Here is a 19,955-nt window from a genome sequence, read left to right as displayed (position 1 = left end):
GGTTTAGAGGACGGTTGGGCTCTGCGGGTGTTACAACGGATCATGGAAATATCAACTGACTTTGCTCAATAAAACGGGCAACGAATGAACCAAAAATTCTGAGCATGCGGATGCTGCCTGGTGTGAAAACAATTGAATTGGGATTTAAAAACTAGCAATGACTACCGATTGTGAACTGTTATGACGACTCGCCTGTCCCGCTCCCTGGAGATGTTTCTATCTGTGTATCGTTGAAAAATTCTGTCCAATATGTCCATTCCATAGGCACGCCTTGCTCCAGGCCCGTGCCAAAGTCGAGATTCAATGTTTCTGGTGGATCGAACAGTATTGAAGGATCCATACTGCTCGTGTCGTACTGTGATGTCAAACCTGGCCCCGACGACGGAATATTCATCCGTTGGTTCGTACCATACTGCAATGGTTGAGCCATAGTATTCATTGCTGGGGGTATGAAAGAGGTCGCAGGATCCAGGTTCATGCTGGAATTAAAGTCCATACGCTTGAGAAGCGCTTCTGTTCTCGCCGCTCTTGCTTTCTTGAGCAGCTTTTTGATCGGCCTCCAAAGGGAACCTTTCGCTGTGTCTGCAATGTGCTCTCGTGACGACGGAAATGTCCTTTCCACAACCACCCAAGCCTTGTCTACCAACTCTCCCTCTGTCTGCACGCAGAGTTCTGCCAATGCAACTGCGAGAGGATGCCATTGCACATAGGTGTCTGTCCACCAGGCAAACCGATCCTCCCACTGATTCTTCGTCATACGTTCTCGCAGCTCGATAATCGAGATCGCAGTACGCAGCATGGTCTCCTTTGAAACTCGGGGTCGGTCGGGAGCTGGTCCACCGGTGAAAGGATATTGAATATTGAGCCAGAGCTTTAGAATGACGATGCGAGCAATTTCAGAGGCGTAGATAGAGGGGAGATGTGAAGGTTTGGCAGTGTGGATAAAACTGGTTTCTAGTTGACGTATATGAGAAATGAGCTCCTCTTCGGTATATAAGAAATGTTCTGGCTCGCCTCTGGGGCTGTAATGCGGGTGTGATATGAAGCCGAAGATGCCTGAGCACATAGCAGTACACAAACAGACAACGTTCTCGGCAGGCGTTGTTTTGGGTATCAAAGGACCTATTGAATCAGGTCCGAAATCGTCATCGTCAATGGGAGTAGGCTCCATGGTATCGAAGCCTGATCGGGTGAGCGTCGCGTCAGAACCACGGTCTTCTGAGCCGCGGATATCGAGAACAACGATGAAATGCCATAAACGGCGCCTCATCTCGGCAACAAACGGTGTAAAGCGGTGACCGTCACCGTCGCGATGGAGGTTGAGTCCTTGTGCGATCCGGATAATAAGTGATGTAAGAACCCAAGACGTCCGGTCATGTAAGTGCACACGCATCATGCTTGTGTAGAGCGTCAGAGCTTGTAGAGGCTCGATCTTGGTTGTGCTGAGATAGTCTGCCTCGGCGAGCGCCCTCTCAACCGCAACACGGTATCGCCTTGTGAGGATTTCTTTGTTTTCGCCCAACTGCTTCAAACATGATTCCGGTGTCAGGCAAACAGCTGCGCAAAAGTAGATGGCGAACAAGACAGCGTTGATCTCGGGAGTGAAGGTATGTGTTGTCGGTGACTCGATATAAGCTTGGAAGTGCTTGCTGATGGTAGGTCGATGCAAAATTTTCATAAGAGGATCGACATTACGGGTGTAAATAGTCCAAAGCCGTATCATTATATTCGGTGGAGGGTGTATTAAAGGTTGCCTGGATGTGTAATCCGAGTTTCCAAGTAAGAAGCCCGAAGGACCCTTAGATGCCATATCTACTGACTCTGGGCTTTCGCCCTCTTCTTCGTCATCACTGTCTTCAGAAGGTTGATTCAACGCTTGTCGAATTCCCTCAACCTCAGCACATAAATTTCCCCAGAAGCCGGAGCCAAGATACTGTTCACCGGTCTCTAAATTAGCAGCCTGCGTCGCTACTGCTTGAGATTCATCACAGCGGTTATCCAGCGTTGCCGAAAGTGAAGTTGTGCCTCGGAGACTCTGGATATCACCCTCATCCAATTGCTTCAGTTTGGCGGGGTCAGCTTGGTTGACGATACTCTCAAGACGACTGATCCTATCGAGTAGTTCACTCTGGCGAGGTCTTGGAGCACGTCTTGTTGGTTTTCTTGAGGGAAAGACACAGTCGAGACCAAAGCGAGAACATTGACCGCATAATGGCTGTATCTTGTCGCATTTAATTTTGCGTGTGCGGCAGTTTGAACAGCTCAATACTTTGGCTGGACGACCTTCGCGGGAACTCATTCTGGGGGATCAAGGCCTATAATATATAAAGAATTCGGTAGTGGTGACTTAAACCGAGGTTTCCGTAATGACTATTTCAAATAATCTTGGCGTTGGAGTCGTTATATGCGTTGGAGTTTAACTTAAAGCAAGACAAGTAAGCAAATAACAGTAAGAATTGAATACCTGTAGGAGACAGTGGAAGTGCCGGCGCGGCCCCACCCGACTCGACTTTAGTGACGTTTAGATTTTTTTGGGTGACATTTGTCTTTTGTCTCGACCCTGATTCCCTTTCTGCCTATCAAGTTCCCTGCATAAATTAGCATGCATTGCAATCCTAAGGCTGAGTGAGGCTAGCCTTATTAACTCTCAACGGTTTTAGTTAGTCCAGGCATCGTGAACGGGCTTGGGGATGGCTGAAAACTGAGGCTTTGAACCTAAGAAAGTATTTATATTAATTTCAGATAATTTAGAATAACTTAGTATAAACTTAGCCGTCTCTTTGTTTCGTGAATTTCGCACCTGAATTCAGGTTTCAGGCCTTTTGACACCTATGAAGGCATACGTAGTGAACGCGAATATTGCCCCAGTCGTCGGGTGCCGAGGGGAACTTTTGTCACACCTGAAATTGAAGGATGCTGATTCGACTCATAATTAACTGTCATGATAGCCCGTGACTCACAATTCTTTGATTTAATATAGACGATCTCGGAGTGACAACGGAGATGGAAGATATATGAGGTCTAGAGCTCCTCACGATCAGTTTGGATTTCAGAGACTTGTACTCACGATAATCACCCCCTCGTTCAACTCAACTTACCCTAAAGTTTCAACATGGAGTCCACCAAACCTTCTTCAATTGACTTCGTAACAGTCAAGACAACACTTCCCGTTTATCCACTTCCACCAAATCATGAACGAAGTACTTTTCGATCAGAACGTTTATCAATGCGTCCTATGACTGAGGATGATTTCGATTTTCTTCGAGCTCTTCGCACAGAACCAGATGGCATGAAATGGTCGTCGCAAGGAGGTCCCGATATTGACATGGAACAAACTGAAAAGAGCCTGAGTCTTCGCATACCTCCAAAGGATGTCGAGAGATACGATTGGGTCGTCTCTCTTATTGAGACTGGTGAGCCCATCGGATTAGGAGGCACCTGCGTATGGTCGAGTGAACTTGGCTGGCCGGCTCTGGGATATATCTTTCTGAAAGCGCATTGGGGCAAAGGCTATGCGTCTGAGTTTATGAAAGTCTACCTCGATAAGTGGTGGTCGTTGCCAAGGAACGAAGTTGAGCTCACAGTGGACAAGAACACAGTTCTTGAAGAGGACGGCGAAGCCAAACAGGAGTGCATCTCAGCCGCCACAATGAGCGAAAATGCCCCGAGCCAAAACGTCCTCAAGAAGGCTGGTTTCGAGTTCGTATCGTCGTGGGTGGAAGCTGATACAAAAGACGATTCTCAAGAAGTGACCCTACATGGGTTTGTTGCTCGCAAGGGAAAGGTTATCGTTTAGCCAAGCGAGGTCGACAACCAAATAGGGACATACAAGAGGCCATTTGACCAATCGGCCTGATCCGAGGAAGAGGGTCTTTGGTCAATAATGATGCGGGAAATGGACAAGGACGCGACCGGACATCTCAGGAAGTCCGTGAGAGTTTCCGGGTCCGGACGGGGTTCCACTTTTCGCCGATATATATGACGATGACTTCAGCAACATCAACTTATTGTAGAATCAGATCAATTGACATATTAGAATAAGACGTTTATAAGGAGTTATCATTTGTGTACAATGCCTATCTCTGTTCCCCTCCCTTCTCTCCTGGCCACTGCCACAGGCATCACTGGCTCAGCCTATGCATCAGGCAAGACCACAAAGTCAGATCATGAGACACAGACTAATAATCTTAGGTTTCATTGCCTCTCTTTCGCTTGCTGGTATCCCAGCCGCCCTCAAACTATCAGGCGCCCCTAGTGTTTCCGTTTGGCAGGTTCTCTTCAGCCGTGGATTCACTCTCATGCCCAAACTTGCTGGAACAACAGCACTCGCCTATCTATACGCCGCTTATACAGCGAACCAACAAGGCCGTACCTGGAAGGGGCTGGCTGCCAGTGCTGCTCTGACTATCTCCATCGTCCCTTTTACCATTATCTTCATGAGTTCAACCAACGACCTTTTGTTCAAGGCGTCTGCTGGAACCTTGGATGCTTCACCGGAGGACGTGGCTACGTTGATTGGAAGATGGGGAGTTTTGAACTTGGTCCGAAGCCTGCTTCCTCTTGCTGGAGCGGCTCTGGGTTCCTCAACTTTGTTTCAGTAAGGAATGTAGACATGAGTGGGAAGGTAAAACGTTATTGGGCCGGGAAAATTAAACGAAACAACAATGTATTGCTAAAGCAATCAGATATGTAGCAATCATCACATTCAACATAAATGAAGCCGCTGTATTTTATTATACCCTTCCAACGGAGATGTGTCAGTCTTATAGAAGAGCACTCGGGTTTCATTCCCCTATGCTGAAAGGCTTTGACAACGCTGCCTCGAAGTAATGTCGAAGTAATAATCGAGATAATTCCATCTAGATACTGTTCCAATTCGCTCGCTTTGGTTCCCGCGGTTCACTTCCCATAGAGCAATTTTAGCCAGACCTTTCCTTGTTGGCTGCCTTTAGCAGTTATTCCCGTGACAGTTGCCCATAGATTTGATTCATTCCAAAAAGTCCCCATTGCTGTAAAGTCGCATACCACCATAATACTCAGTGCTCCTTCTCAAAATCCTCGACGAGCTTGCTGCATTTGCTCAGGTTCTTCTTAGGCTCCCAAGTGTTCTCCTTGTTGCCAAAACCCTTCCATTTGACCTGGTAGTAAAGTACCTTGGAATCAGCGTCAACTTGCGAATCCATGATTTTCTCAACCTCCCATTCGGTAGTAGACTCGCCACGCGTAGCCTTCTTTCTGGCAGGAGGGCGCCCGGGGCTTCTCTTTGACACTGCTTCAGTTTTGCGGCTGGTCGTTCTGGTCTTGGCTGGAGGACGACCACGAGCTCTCTTTCCAGTAACGGGCTTCTCCTTCTTCACGGCGGAAGCATTTTCATCCTTCAGACTCGCAGTGGATGCGACACGCTTAGAACGACGAGGTGTGACTGAACTTGAACCGTTCACTTGCGAGCGGCGCTGGCGTTTGACAGGAGGAGCTACCTTCGCATTTGCGGCTTCATCATCCCTCTCCTCTTCCGGAGAGAGAGCGCGCTTCTCAGGCTTAGCGTCCTGTTCGGTATCCTCAGGCTCAGGAGATTCAAGCTCCTCCTCGCAACTCTCATAGCCCACAAGGTCAGAGACAACCTTTGGCACGGGTTCTTCATCATCATCATCATCCCCCTCAATACTAGCACGAGGCCTGAGATTTTCATATAAGCGTGTGGAGTTAATAGAACGAGATAGGGAGCTCAAGAACTCACCTGTTGTGCTCCTCCAAAGGCGGCTTATCGCGCGCATAGAAGACAGTGGGCACAGACTTGGGAGGAGGCATCTTGCTGGAGAGTGAAGGAGAAGTGAAATAATTTGCCGCCGCGACGATTAGGTCTTCCTCAGACTTCAGGTCCTTGCGTAAGTTTGCTCGTTGAAGGAAAATCGTGTTGCTGATGGTGTTGCGCGACTCTGACCCTAATATTTTCATTAAATTATTAAAGTTTTGAAATAAAGGTGAGATGAGATTTACCTAGACTCCTAGATATAACGCCTTGCCGACTTGAACCGTGCAAAGAACAGCTAAGGAGGGGATTATTTGAGAACGGAAAATAAACAACCTGTAGCGTTGGCAGTGGTGGCAGCTGCTAAGGGCCGAAGCGGTACAGGACGTGCGATATCGAAGATAGGCGGCTGTGTGGGATAATGTGAATACACCTAGGTAGGGTATAGATGAAGGTGGGAGAGATAATGAAGGTACTTCTTCTGGGTTGTTGAATGAATTAATTTGGAAAACGGAAGCGTCTGTGGAGGACTTAATGATATTGGATGCAAGTCAGGAGTCAGTGAATATCTACATTTGAGAAGAAACCATGGCTATCGAACACTTGGCTTAATACGTTAGTCATACTCTCTATTACAATACGACTAATCGTTTGTTAATGAAGGCTACTACACTAATGTATGTATCTATGCTTTCTTTTGTTCCCGCCAATCTGCAAGGTTCCGCTTGAAATGAGATCACAGCCGAACGACCAAAGCGTCAGACCTCAACATGCTAATAATGAGAGGAGAGAGCCACTGGGTTTTACTAATCAAGCTCTTCCACTTCATCATCTTTGAGTTCTCTATAACGACCCTCCCTCACAGCAGCCTCCACCGGGTTCTGAACGTCAATGATGCCCGTCTTTTTCAATCTGAAGGCCTATTAACTCTGTGCAACAAGTGAGTGGATAGGAAATGTGAACTTACCGTTCAAATAACACAAAGAGCCTTTCAGCCTCTCGTTCCTTCTCCTCCTCCGTCATTTCAGGCTCGTCAACTGGTTTCTCAGCATCAACAAATTGGCCAGTGATAGGGTTGACTGGCTTCTGCGCCTTGGCCGCATCACCAGCGCCGTGAGCCTCCGCAACCGAAGCTGGAATAGGGATGTTGTTCTGGAAAAGGAAGCCAGATGCAAAGCCGTAGCCAACGTTCTCGACAAACTTAGAGGCGTCCTTATCAGACAGCTCGAAAAGGACATGTTGGATCAGGTTGCGCAATGACGGGGCCATGGGATTATTGCTGTTTTGGAGCAATTTGGCCGGTAAGCTGTGTCCCCTGCCCAGAACATCTTTCCTCTCTTCTTCTGTCGGCAAGAGCTTTTCGCGAATGAACGCTTTGCTAGATTCAGGCGCATGCTCGTATATCGTTCTTACGAGGCCAAGGACTGGCACAACGGAAGGATCCTTCTGCTCGTCGGGAACGGTTCGAATGGCGACATCTAGGATGTCGATCACCCTGGATACTACCCTCTCAGGATCGCTCTTGGGGTGAAGAGCCTCTTGGCTCTCTGGTGTACTCAGGTCAAGGTTGAGGAAGCCGTTGATGATGAAACCGACTGGAGGGTCAAGTGGCTTCGTTTGCGAAACATCGGCCTTGAACAGTACAGCTATCAAATAAGGAACTGCGGGATCGAATAACGAGGCTTTCTCTTTACACCAGTGTGTAACGTTGAACAAGAGCTTTACGGTTTCGGTGAGCGCCATGTCTTGCATGGGGTCAGTCTTGGCCTTGGTATCCATTTCCTCTGCATGCTTTGCTAGGTTGTTGATAATGCGATCGGCCAGTTTCTCATTATCGAGGAGGTCCTTCAGGTCGATCTTTGTTTCATAGGTAGTAAGGAATAGGATACGAGAGTTGAGAAATTCATCATCATAATTTCCTGTGTCTAGTTCTTTGATGGCTTTGGGAGCAAAACCCTTGTCGACAAACATATGCCGCGTGGGAGGGACGAGAAGCATCAAATTAGCTATAACCCGCAATGCAGCACGAGCCGATTTGGTAGATGGTTTATCATAGGCATGGCGAAGGAGCATAATGAAGCCCTGATCAAAGTTAGCACTACTTCAGGTCGGCTTGACCCTCATACGGACGGAGGACAGGGGGTGCGCTGACTGCTTCCGAGTAGAGAGGTTCGGCATTCTTTGGGTCTCGACTGTATAATTTAAGCTGCTCCAGAGCTGTGGCGCGGTCTGTCTACAGCATTAGGAGATGATGTATTTAATATCCTTTTCAGTCAGGAGACTCACCATCTGGAAGAAACTGATCTTCTTCGAGATCTGCGGTGAGGGCTTCGACCAGTTCCGTGACATTTTTGAGCTTCTGAGCCCCTGTGGGTATGCCAAAAGGCTGCTTGGCGGCCATAATGATTTGAGGATGAGTGGAGAGGGGGATGTTGATGGTAGGTGTGATGGTTTAAGATGAGTGGGGAGAAGATGATAGAAACTGGACATCAGCCACTAACAAAACGTGTTATTGCATTTTAAGACGGAGTACTATAGGCAATTTTGGTGGATGTGATATGTGTGCAGAGCGTAACAGGACATCATGAATGCTCTCTCACTTCTCCTTTTGTAACATTTGAACTTTACCTATTAATGAGCATGGCCAATATTGAGGTCCAAGCCGTAGCTCTCTCGAGACCTGTTCTGGCATGTGCTTCACTGACACAAAAGGGTCCAATGTACCTAGCACTTTATCGATAGCGCCTCCGGTTGATCTGTAGGTAGTGGGAACACGTAGGATTTCGCTTACCTCAGCGATGAAAGACACCTAACAGACAGGAGCTCGATTCTGGGGCGCCAGACGCGCACGGTCCCTGAATCTTTAATTGATTCACGGTTGCTCATCTAAAAATCGCGTTCGCTTCGCGCGTTGGCCCGGAGAATTGAAGCGCGGATCGGTCAAGCATTTACTTACTCCAGGCTCTAGTTGCTATACTCAAAGTCCTCAACGCTACGCAATATCACCAGCTGAAACTACACCGATTCACTCGTTCTCTTTGCGATTGTATACAAATGGTTGCACTTTTTTAGTCGCAGCGAAATTCACTGTTCCAATCTTAATCCCCTTAATATTCGCATGCGTTTTTAGTGGTTTCTTGGCCAATTCACTGCTGTCTAGATCGCCAAAGCTGCCTGGCAGCCATGGCATCTTCAGCCAAGGCCACCACCCTCGACGAACTTCCTCGACCGCCAACACCTCCACGAGAATCTTTGCCAGATAAACTAGCTCCTATGAAGGCTTCAGTCGGTCGTCCCATCGACCCAAGACTGAGTCTTCAGACACCACCAGGCGCTAATACACCATCGTCGACCGGGGCAACCAACACCAATTCAAGCTCGAGGCGGATAAGGAAGAAGGTCGAATGGTCAAGCCATACCGAATATCGAGAAGCATCCAAGTTTTTCAGATCGTCACCGATTACTACACCTTCCGCCTCATCGAGGCCCGTTAAGGGTATCCTCAAGCCGTCACCGTCTCCCAACCCTCTTGCTTCACCTCTTAATGGCCATCCCAACGGTCTCTCAAGCCAAATTAGTATCGCGGAAATGTTGGATTCGACAATAAAACAGCTCGCCGGCCCCGACCGGGACTCGCGACTCGATGCATATATGATGCTCTCTCGAGCTCTCAAGGCTTCCAATAACCTGCCGGACCGGGTTGCCTTACAAGACAAGATGAGCCTATTCATGTCCTTTATCGAACGAGATGTCAAATCCAAAAAGGATGAAGGGTCTCCCGACTCTTCCCTTATAATCCAAGCCCTCAACCTTCTAACGACCTTTTTGCATTTTCCAGCCATTGCTTCATCCCTCACATCCGACTTCGGCGTCTTCATAATTGACCACTGCATTCGATGCTTCTCCGACCCAGCACTCTCGAAAGACCTGGCACGTCACCTTATGCAAGTCGTTGCTTTCCAGTCCTTTTCCCCAAAAGTCATGTCTTCGGATCGAGTCGGTCGGTTAGTCACATCGTTACACAACATCGAGGATCATTTGACCGGCAAGAGTATCATCATGGGCCGTATCCAGATTTACAAGCGCCTTGTGAAACAATCTCGAAACCATATGGCTGTTCATACGGCCTGGTTAGAGGATTTGTTCATTGATATGCTTAGTACGATTCGAGACATTCGAGCGCAAGCGATTCTCTTGGGCACGGAAGCTGGCTTTGCGCTGCGAAATGAGAAGCCCGTGATGCGCAAGGTGACCGAGATTCTGCAAACGACGGACAAGAAACAACCATACATACAGTTTTACATCCAGCAACTCGACACCATGCTCAAAGAGAAGCAACTTTTGTCGACTGTCCCGCAGATATGGGGTGTAGTTACCCTTTTTCTACAGTGCCCCCTCAGCCGGTGGCAACACTTCGCTCCATGGTTCAAGATTGCGCAGGACTCGTTCAACTGTACCGATTTGCAGACCAAGCAGGAAGCCAACTACGCTTGGAATCGATATGTCTATCTTTCAATTACCAGCAACAAATTGCCCCCCAAGTCACTGGGTATAATGGCACAACCCCTGGCAAGTCAACTACGGCGCAAATTCAATTCGAAGCAGCCGGAGGAAGCCATGAAACTTCGTAGGACAGTGATGAGTGGCATTTGCAATATGTGTTACTATGCCTTCCGACCTAGTCAAGATGTCACATGGATCGACGCTGCCTGGGATTTTGTCCTTGCACCTATTATGGAACAGCTAATTCATGTCGATGCGCAACTCGAGTTTTCTGCTGACTATGTCACGCAAGCGACACGGATGGTGACCGGACTCCTCGACGTTTCGACCCCGAGAAGCTGGAAAGACGATCGGATCAGGGACATTGCTCCCATAAGCCCCGAGGAGCTGCCTTCGATCGACTCAAGATGGGCTCGTCGAAATTCTGAGAAGATCTTCGGCCTTGTTGGGCCAATTCTGGAGAAGAAATTCAACGACTTAGCCAATACCGAAAGTTTAGCCTATAGGCTATGGCAAGCTTTCGTTGGTTCTATCGCTGTCGCCTCAGCAAAGGATATCAAGGTGACCGACGAGACAGCGAGATTCATCGCCCAAGCTTTCGATTTGTTGTCCAAGATGTGGTCAACCGGAGTGCCCGAAGGGTCTGAGTCTGTTGGCACAAAATATTTGTCGAGTGTTCGGCATTATGTCGATGTCCTTGTCCGCAACCTTGGCCTGCTCCCCTTCACTGAGAAGAAACTATCCATGTCTCTTGCTAATACCTTTGAGCCTGCTTCAACCCCTAGCCGACTTGATCGAACCGATAAGTCAAATAGCACTGTTCAGACGCCGCTTTGCCACCTATTCTCTATACTCTGTTCCAAACCATCTGGCTTAGCTGACAATGAAGATCTCGCTGAGTGCTTCTTAGCTGTCTTTGATCCATTCTTCCAAGGCAAATCTTCAAGAGCTCGAGTTGAGCTGTCTAGAGAGATGCTTCGACTCTTGCCGCGAGACGCTCTTTCACCATACGGTCCATGGGTTCTCGCTGCCCAGAACATCCGTACCCTGCTGGACCAAAACCCATCGCCATCCGGCTCGCTACCACCCAGCAGCGAGAGATTACTTGGTCCGGAATACCGAGAGATAGTATCGCTTCTCGAACGAGGACTTGTTTCGCACCCTACGCTCCCTGAAGAACAGTGGTTCTCTCTTTTCAACCTGTTATCCGACCACATCGCTCAAGAGTCAGGAGATGCAGGTCGAGCTCTTGGTCTTGTCGAGCCTCTGGCCAAGATTGTTACGGACAACTTCTTCGAGGATTCCGAGAGATCAAACCAAATGGCTCTGGCGGTAGCGATTGCGCTATTTAAGATTGCTAAGCTACCCCGAGATCGTCAGGCTGTCGAGGCTGCTCGGCGACGACTTTGGGGTGCACCTCCCACGGCATCACGATCTTCCTCATTTGACCCGTTCCAATATCTTTACCAGCTTCAAGGCCAGAGTATGAAATACTTCTACGAAAATGAAGCCAAATGCAACAATGAAAAGATGGTGGCCTATTTTGAGAACGTCAACGATTTCATCGTTGCATCCTTCTCGCAAAATGGCATCAAAACCCTTCCCAAGTTACAAACAGGACTCGTTCCCTGGATTAAGGATGAAAAGGCGCACAAGCTATTGCGCAGCGACTCTCCTGTCTCCGGACCTGTAAGTCATTCCGACGTTACACTCTTTTACGTACTAACTATCTCTAGGTACGGACTCTGTGGGACAACATTTGTGGCCAGTTATTGACACTCGGCCGATTGGAGGACAAGGTCCTCAACACAATTGAGCCCCTTGTTGCCGCCGGTTTTAGAAGTAAACATCGTCACATCGTAAACAAGATGGCGGAGACGTGGAACGCTCTAGTAAAAGATGAAGAAAGCTTGGACTGCTCTGAAAGCCTCAAGTCGATTATAGCTTCTTTACGGCCAAAGGTTGATGTCTCGTTCCCTGGCATGGAAGATTCCAGTGGCGAGTTCGGAGCCCAAGCACAAACCTTTGTCGATTCGCAGGAAGATTTGAGCTTCGTCGCCCTATCATCTGCCAAGTCATCGGGGCAAGGCGTTGAGCAAGCAGTCTCGCCTGCACCATCCATATCAAGGATGAGTCTAAGGGGTGCGGCGACTAGAAAGCGCCGCAGAGACGCCACCCCTGAATCTACAAAAACAAAATCGGCGAAGCGAACCACCACACCCCGTCTTCGCCACGACAACTCTCAAATTCAATTTGCTCCAATTGTCTCATCACCGTTGGTCGAGGAGTCTCAACATCTCACTGAAAGACAGATGGAGGTTCGTGAACGACAAGAAGAAAATGCCGGTCTATATCCCGGTATCCGATCGAGCCCACGGACCCGAGCACAAGCTGCGATCGAGGAGAGCTCCAAAGATGCTGAGATACAAAAGTCCAGCAAACTTCAAACTACTCCTGAACGCGCAGCTTCTTACGATGAGTTTATTAATCTGACACCCACTCCCCGACGTGGCCAAGCTCTTCATCTTGAGGGCTTAAATGACCCACCTTCATCACCACCAGACCCGAGACGCAACCCTCTATTATCTGAAATACAAACTCGATCAAAGGCTAGAGACTCGATCGTTAACTGGCAGTTTTCTTCACCACCTGGTTCGCCCTCTGCCAGTCAACAGACCACTGAAGACCAAGCTGAGGTGGGGACTCCCTCTGCTAAGAACAAGACCTCTGGCAAGAACACACGGTCTAAGCGACGCAGGAGGAGGGTAGAATCATCAAAGAAGGAAGAAGTCATTCCTTCGAGTCTTGTTAGCCAAGAGGTGGTAACTGAAGACGCGGAGGCACTGCCAGATGCGCCTCCTAGCCAAGACGTGGAAGAGATTAAGGAGGAACAGATCGAACCACCTACCCTCAGCCAACTGGTTAGCCCCCAACGAACCGCGCCGCCCCCAGCACAGGTTCTAGAAACACCAAAATCCGCAGACGATGAGTTTGTGGACGCCAGGAGCAGCCCTGCAAAGGCTGTTGACGATCAGGTCGTTGAGACTGATCCCAAGGTGGCTAACAGCCAGAATCAAGACTCATCTTTTGCACTCAGTGAAGGCGATGAAAGTAGTCTCATGAGATTTGTGGTCGAACTTGAATCAAGACGGTGTCATCTTCCATTTGACAAGTACAACTCCGTCTCTATTTCTCCCGAGAAGAAGAACGTTGCATCTCCCGAGAAGTGTATTGAGGTTCAGGGTGAGACCCCACCCGGGGAAGAACAGAACGACACAAAGGAGCCTTCGCCATCAAGTGTCGTTCCCTCTACGCCCGTCGAAGCAAGCCCAGAGAAGACCGAGAGTCAAAATACAAACCAAACTGGCAGCAAGAGGAAGAGAAAGCGAAGCGCCGTGTATGCTGAGACGCGCCGCAAAAAGAGACGGTCTGCCGAGCCACCAGGACCAGAACAGGTTGAAGACAGTCAATCAACGTCTCAAGAAACGGCCTCACCTGTTCCAACTGTACGACGGTCATCCAGACGAAATGCAGGACAAAAGGGCAAGGAGCTACGAAACCGAGAAGCACAGGCGTCGCCCACCAAAAGATCCACACGATCATCTTCATCTGAAGCGCCTCAGACAAAGTCGAACGATGTACGGGACGACGGGGACACGGACGAAGAACTGATGTCTCAACTAGTGACAGAGTCCTTTGCAGCCTCGCAAAGCCAAGAGCCTGAACTTGAGGAGCCTGATGAAGTCATTGAAGACTCTATGGAAGTTATGCCAATTGACAGCGAATCAGGGGAAGGAGAGGTCCGGGAGGATCAGCCGCAAACAGAAGAGGAGGGCCAAGACGAAATTGCCGAACCCAAAGAAGAAGACGAAGAAGAAACGCCAGTACCACACAAGACAAGATCGATCATGGACACTTTTCGTGGTGGACTACAGCAATTACAAACGGCAGCACTTAGTCGTGATGAGGTTTACCAGCTAGAAGACATGCTTATGGATATGAAGAGGGAGCTCTTCGCAGCAGAACGACGAGGAAGACATTGATTAGGAAATGAATTTAAGACGGAAGCATTGTCATCGGCGCGCAAGGGGTTTTTATTCTTGGGAACTGCTTATAATACAATACCTCACCTCCATGTACAGAGTTGCCTGAGTTGCCTGCCACTTATCTGGTTAACAGCATTGCATGGATACCTGTACATTTACATATTCTGTAGAAAGAAAACAATCAAAGAAATGACGAGATGAATATGCCATGTCAACGTGTCCAGAGAAACAGTGTACCAACAATTATAGCTGGTAGATGCTTCAGTTGATGCAAGTGAGATCTTGATACCAAAAGTAGTAATCATTCCGCTTTACGAGTCAGGAACACACGTCCCGTGTGTATGTATTCACCATTCTCCATGAAAATAATACGGGGAAGCATAATGTGATAATGTGGAGGATCGTCAGATGGAATCTTTGAGGAGCTTCGGGGGTTCCTAACCGGGTAATCCGATAAAGAGAGCTGCGGTGTGCCACGGGGAAGAGGGTCGATTATCGATCAAGGTTTTGGATCTTGGTGTAACAGAAGGACCTTGTTAATTGATACTGTGTGAAATCGATGTTCTAGAAAGGGTGAATCGTAGTGATACGCGGTTCTCAATAATCAATTTGTATGCTTCAGTAAGTACTGCACCAGATGGAAGTCCTTCGTTCATGAACATCTTGAGATTTGGCGTTTTGCTGCTGCCTGGCATGATTCAGCTCTGATGAAGGACCGGGGTCATGGGTTTACAAGACGCTCAATTGTTCTTCACATCAAGGAAAAATTGCCGGCGCGATGCCTACGCCAGGCAGATTCCCACGGCGGGGAACCAACACAGTAATGATGTGCATGTCTGTTCAGTTGGTGACATGGGTGTTTGCAGGTTTCTCACCGTTGGTGTCTCTCATTGAGTGGTTTGATCAGAATTTTCTCGTACGAGGGCATCGTGGTATGACATGCAGGGACTTTAAGGGCAACGACTTGAGGGATGGTAGATGCCATGAGGTTGAGAATGAAGATTTAAGCAGTTACTCAAAATGGAATGGCGTCGATTGGTGTAAGTGGTGATGGCCTCACAACGCTGTTGCAAAAGAACCGAAAAAGAAGACACAAATCTTGACAAGACAAAGGCTCTAACCCTTCATATTGTTAAGTGAGAGCATAAATTATTTATTCGTATGATTTTTTAGACGAAACTTACCTCGACAAACAGGACACATGCCTCCAAGCTGGTGTACGGAGTAGATGTCGACCCAATGGACTGACAGTCACAACGGTTCAATCTGTACCCTTGTAAAGACCGAAGTGGAGGGTCGAGTCATGCCTGCTACAATAGTGTCCTCTGATTATTCTTATGGCTGGGCTTTTTACTGCCTTGATGTCTTGAAGTCAACTTGAATGAGGTTGAAGAAGGTTACCCAAAGGGGTCAAGTGGCTCATGAAAAATGTCCGACCAAGCAGCCAATGAATATCGTAGAATTCAATTGCACTATAAGAAGGAAACCGAGACCTCGGTCCATTTCTGTCTGAATAAGCTCTATGATGAATCGGTTCCCTTCCGAAGAGCCCTCAATGGCTGCTATATAAGGTCTGGTGTCCGACAGTCGCATCGATCGATGGTGCAGCGTACTGTTGAACCTGACCAGTTCGGGAATTTCATGGCGATGCCCTTGCTGAGGCTGAATGTTCTTAACCTTTGTAGGCAACCCGAGGACTGTAGGCACTTGTTTTAGATAGAGAGGATGTATCTCATCTCATCTAAGCAGCCATCACGATGCTTTGGCTTTATTCGGCCCGCCTAATCTAACATGACGTCAACCGCACACAATCTGGGGTTCTGGGGTTTAGCAATTCCGCATTTTATAGCCGTTGTAATCCATAAAAGGGAATTGAAAGCGGAGGCACGGGCAGAGACGGTGGAGAGGGTCTTTTGTTCCGTCCAGCGAGGCCTTTTCTTTGCATACCTCTATCAAAATTGATTGGGCGGTTGATGTCTACAGCGGGTTCGTGATGGAGTCAGTGGACTGCAAGCTGGTTCTTGGCGTCAATATGACAGGGCCTGAAGCGCGGTAAATGGCACGTTTCTGACTGTCGATTCCGTTCGTGACGGCCAATTCATTGACAGTATACTGTGCTGTACTGTGTAGTAACAGTTTGGCTGTTTCATTGATCATGAGTGATGCTGGTTTTGCAGACCACATTTACATATGACCTTTCTTTTTTCAGTTGTAGTTGTCATAGTAGACTGTGAATTATACCTAGACCAAGCTGAGTAAAGTCGAGCCTCATTACTGGGCGATGCTAGTATTATACCAAGACATTGGCAGGAAGGATGCTATTTCGACGGTTCCTTCCTTGCCCAGAAAATCCAATATCACGCGAAGAAGCCACAACCTCCCTCCTCCAGATTTTCTCTCGATTCTTCATTTAGGAACCCGAATTTCAGGCTTCGTCCGAGGTAACGAAAACACTGAAATCTCTCTCTCTCGCCTGTTCAAGGGTCTTGGCTGCTTCATTTACCCACTTTCGTTTGATATCGGTAGAGATTCTCGAGGGCCCAATCACGATTCAAAGTTCCCTCGCAAACCGACTACCATGGCCCAAGCCAGCGTTGAAGTTCGATTTCGATGAAACATTGCAAACAGACTTATATCTCAGGAAATTTTTTAAAAAGAAGGCTACAGCTAATACAGCAGAAAATGCTACAATAATGAGACGATCAGAAGCCTACAAAACACTCTGACGCCTTGAGTGCCCCGATTTTCATATTCCCGAAGGACCCTCAGTTGAGGGACCTGCTATGACGTCGTATTCCCCACGCTCCAGCCTTCTGAATGTTCCCCATGATTACTTCCCCAACTCGCCCGATTCCTGCGGAGGCGAGAGGTAAAATTTAGGGGCTTCTCCACGAGTTTATGCTTCCACGATGGCAATATAGAGGAGGACATGCTATCGACTTTCTAAATAGCAGCCAGTCACTGATCAAAAGCAGCAAACCATATATGGCTACACCCAGGGCCGAACTGTCACTTACTCGTTCGTAAAACACCCTGAAAACTTTACAATGCCGTAATGCAGGGATCGTTGCCCTGCTGGCCATGGGTGCACGCGACTGCGGATCTCGGTATACTTTACTGTATGCACAGTACGGTCATAGACACTATTACTTTTGGCCGATGGATCCATCATAAACGGCCAAGACCAAGACAATAATGGATGGGTAGCCAAGGCCCATCTCAGACGCCAGCTTCTCGCATGGCCTGGGGGTGGATATTCAGAGGCCGTGGATCCAGTGTCGAGTACTCCTTTACATGACTCTGTTTTCTGCAGTACGACATGCAAGACCCTTGGGCTTGCGTTTCTTTATAAGCCCGATTGTCCCCCCGGCCTCAACCGTTCTCACGTTCTCGATACCAACCTTCATTGTTGCCCCAGTGACCTAGAGTTGGAGAGACGTTATTCGGTTTCGAACTCTTCATCATGTTCAAGAAGTACTTTGGCCTTCGAGGCCAGGCCCTCAACTATGCCATCAGTACCATTGCTGGAACCGATTTCCTGCTCTTTGGTTATGGTAATGCCTACCACTTACATCCACAACGGCTCTAAGTCAAGCCATGGAAGCAGATACTAACAATTATTATAGACCAAGGTGTCATGGGTGGTATCTTGACAATGGCACCTTTCATGGAGCAATTCCCCGACATGCACAGCGATGATCCCACAGTATCTGCGGCTGTTCGAAAGGACCGCTCTAACTATCAAGGCATTGCTGTTTCGTCTTACAACTTGGGTTGCTTCTTTGGTGCCATTGCCACCATTTTTCTGGGAAACAAGCTCGGCCGTAGGAAAATGATTATGCTCGGTACTACAATCATGGTTATTGGCGCTGCTCTTCAGGCGTCTGCGTTCACTCTGGAACACTTCATCATCGGACGAATCATCACTGGTCTTGGAAACGGCGGCAACACATCTACTGTTCCTATGTGGCAATCAGAAACTTGCTCCGCCCATAAACGTGGTAAGCTGGTCATGATCGAGGGCGCTCTCATCACACTCGGCATTACCATCTCGTACTGGGTCGACTATGGCATGTACTTTGCGCAAGATACCTCTGCCTGCTGGCGCTTCCCAATGGCGTTCCAGATTGTCTTCTGCCTTATCATCATGGCCTTTGTTATGAACCTCCCCGAGTCTCCCCGCTGGCTTGTGCTCAAGGGACGTGATGAAGATGCAAAGGAAGTTATTGCGGCCATTGCCAATCAGGATATCCAGAGCAAATACGTCGACAACGAGTTCAAGGCCATCAAGGAGACTGCTGCAGAGATGAGCAAGGGGTCATTCTCGGACTTGTTCTCTCGAAACCACAACAAGAACCTCCACCGTACCCTCATTGCCTACGTCAACCAAATGTTCCAGCAGGTAAGGCGTAGCAAATCTGATGCCTTAGATAGGTACTAACATCGATATAGATCTCTGGTATCAACTTGATCACATACTATGCCGCTACCATCTATGCTGGACTTGGTATGACTCGCCATATGCCCCTTCTCATGGCCGCTCTGAACGGTACTGAGTATTTCTTGGCCTCACTCCCCGCTATCTGGCTAGTTGAGCGAGTTGGTCGTCGAAAGCTTATGCTTTTTGGCGCAGCTGGCCAGTGTGCATCCATGGCTATCCTTGCTGGCGTTGGCTCCAGCGATGCGAGGGCTTGTCAGATTGTTGGAATCGTCTTCCTCTTCGTCTTCAACTCGTTCTTCGCCGTCGGCTGGCTTGGCATGACTTGGTTATACCCTGCTGAGATCACACCTCTTCGAATCCGTGCCCCTGCCAACGCTCTATCGACATCGAGTAACTGGATCTTCAACTGGCTGGTAGTTATGATCACCCCTCCAGCATTTGAGAACATTGGATCCAACACATATGCCATCTTTGCTGTCATTAATGCCATCATGGTTCCTTCGGTCTACTTCTTCTTCCCTGAGACTGCGTACCGATCCCTGGAAGAAATGGATACTATCTTCCAGAAGGTGGGACATGGTTTCCAGGGCGCACTCGATGTTGTCAAGCAGGCCAAGATCGAACCTCGACGATACGACAACAATGGAAACCTTCTTATTGCCATTGAGGAGGTTGAAGAGAAAGGACATGTTGAGCATCGAAGTGGAAGCTCAAGTGGACAGAGCGGCGAAGGTAACAACGCTGCCATGTTTACTTCCCATGACGAAGAGAACCAACGCCGAGAGACCTAAGAGGTGTTATCCATTGATCGAACGGCCGATACTATGAGTGGTGACTTTGGAAACTATACCGAGGCATGATATATACCCCTAGAGTGGTTGAGAGAAGAAGAAATTTAGTTGGTCAAGTGTCATGATGAAACATATAGCAGCATATAGATACCCGATTGAGTAAGAGTCTTGGCAAATGTACCAATTTTGTGTAACTTTGACTGCTTCAACGGTCCGTTGCATTGTGAAACTGTATTTCCGAGACTGTTATAGTACACGATGCTCACAATGAGTCAATGAGATTTGCGAGTGAGTTTTCGTATAGGCAACTCATGGCTAATTATGCTCAAATTCACAGCTAGAACTGCTGCCTCACCAACCAAATGCTAGATTCTGTGTGATATTTTGTGGTTTGATGTATCACAAGCCGATATCTGAGACGTGTT

General features: G+C 48.2%; 6 protein-coding genes across 6 annotated transcripts; 4 read left to right on the top strand and 2 right to left on the bottom strand.

Annotated features, from left to right (window-relative positions):
- Nucleotides 1–2,694, bottom strand: BKA55DRAFT_56434 (uncharacterized protein). Its single transcript, XM_046192485.1, has 2 exons — nucleotides 2,637–2,694; nucleotides 1–2,588 (listed from the first exon to the last, which is right to left on the bottom strand). The coding sequence occupies exon 2, from the start codon at nucleotides 2,297–2,299 to the stop codon at nucleotides 179–181; it is 2,121 nt and encodes a 706-aa protein (XP_046057410.1). The 5' UTR covers nucleotides 2,300–2,588; nucleotides 2,637–2,694; the 3' UTR covers nucleotides 1–178.
- A 418-nt stretch (nucleotides 2,695–3,112) lies between these two features.
- Nucleotides 3,113–3,796, top strand: BKA55DRAFT_589036 (GNAT domain-containing protein; the record flags this gene model as incomplete). The annotated part of the gene is made up of 1 exon (XM_046194872.1): nucleotides 3,113–3,796. The coding sequence occupies one exon, from the start codon at nucleotides 3,113–3,115 to the stop codon at nucleotides 3,794–3,796; it is 684 nt and encodes a 227-aa protein (XP_046057409.1).
- A 206-nt stretch (nucleotides 3,797–4,002) lies between these two features.
- On the top strand, nucleotides 4,003–4,755 carry BKA55DRAFT_552293 (uncharacterized protein). Its single transcript, XM_046191424.1, has 2 exons — nucleotides 4,003–4,145; nucleotides 4,192–4,755. The coding sequence occupies exons 1-2, from the start codon at nucleotides 4,073–4,075 to the stop codon at nucleotides 4,599–4,601; spliced, it is 483 nt and encodes a 160-aa protein (XP_046057408.1). The 5' UTR covers nucleotides 4,003–4,072; the 3' UTR covers nucleotides 4,602–4,755.
- A 1,588-nt stretch (nucleotides 4,756–6,343) lies between these two features.
- On the bottom strand, nucleotides 6,344–8,559 carry BKA55DRAFT_552290 (guanine nucleotide exchange factor). Its single transcript, XM_046191423.1, has 4 exons — nucleotides 8,036–8,559; nucleotides 7,902–7,978; nucleotides 6,717–7,831; nucleotides 6,344–6,661 (listed from the first exon to the last, which is right to left on the bottom strand). Exons 1-4 carry the CDS (start codon nucleotides 8,148–8,150, stop codon nucleotides 6,556–6,558), a joined length of 1,413 nt encoding a protein of 470 aa, XP_046057407.1. The 5' UTR covers nucleotides 8,151–8,559; the 3' UTR covers nucleotides 6,344–6,555.
- A 373-nt stretch (nucleotides 8,560–8,932) lies between these two features.
- BKA55DRAFT_533228 (Rap1-interacting factor 1 N terminal-domain-containing protein) lies at nucleotides 8,933–14,295 on the top strand (the record flags this gene model as incomplete). The annotated part of the gene is made up of 2 exons (XM_046189439.1): nucleotides 8,933–11,941; nucleotides 11,989–14,295. 2 exons carry the CDS (start codon nucleotides 8,933–8,935, stop codon nucleotides 14,293–14,295), a joined length of 5,316 nt encoding a protein of 1,771 aa, XP_046057406.1.
- A 3,042-nt stretch (nucleotides 14,296–17,337) lies between these two features.
- Nucleotides 17,338–19,917, top strand: BKA55DRAFT_56379 (general substrate transporter). The gene is made up of 3 exons (XM_046192431.1): nucleotides 17,338–17,852; nucleotides 17,925–18,700; nucleotides 18,751–19,917. The coding sequence occupies exons 1-3, from the start codon at nucleotides 17,762–17,764 to the stop codon at nucleotides 19,528–19,530; spliced, it is 1,647 nt and encodes a 548-aa protein (XP_046057405.1). The 5' UTR covers nucleotides 17,338–17,761; the 3' UTR covers nucleotides 19,531–19,917.
- The last annotated feature ends 38 nt before the right edge of the window (nucleotides 19,918–19,955 follow it).

The sequence above is a fragment of the Fusarium redolens genome (genome assembly GCF_020744475.1).
Source record: "Fusarium redolens strain MPI-CAGE-AT-0023 chromosome Unknown BKA55scaffold_1, whole genome shotgun sequence".
In the NCBI taxonomy this organism is placed as follows: domain Eukaryota; kingdom Fungi; phylum Ascomycota; class Sordariomycetes; order Hypocreales; family Nectriaceae; genus Fusarium; species Fusarium redolens.
Note: the sequence above shows the minus strand (reverse complement) of the source record. Positions and strands in the feature narration are given on the sequence as shown.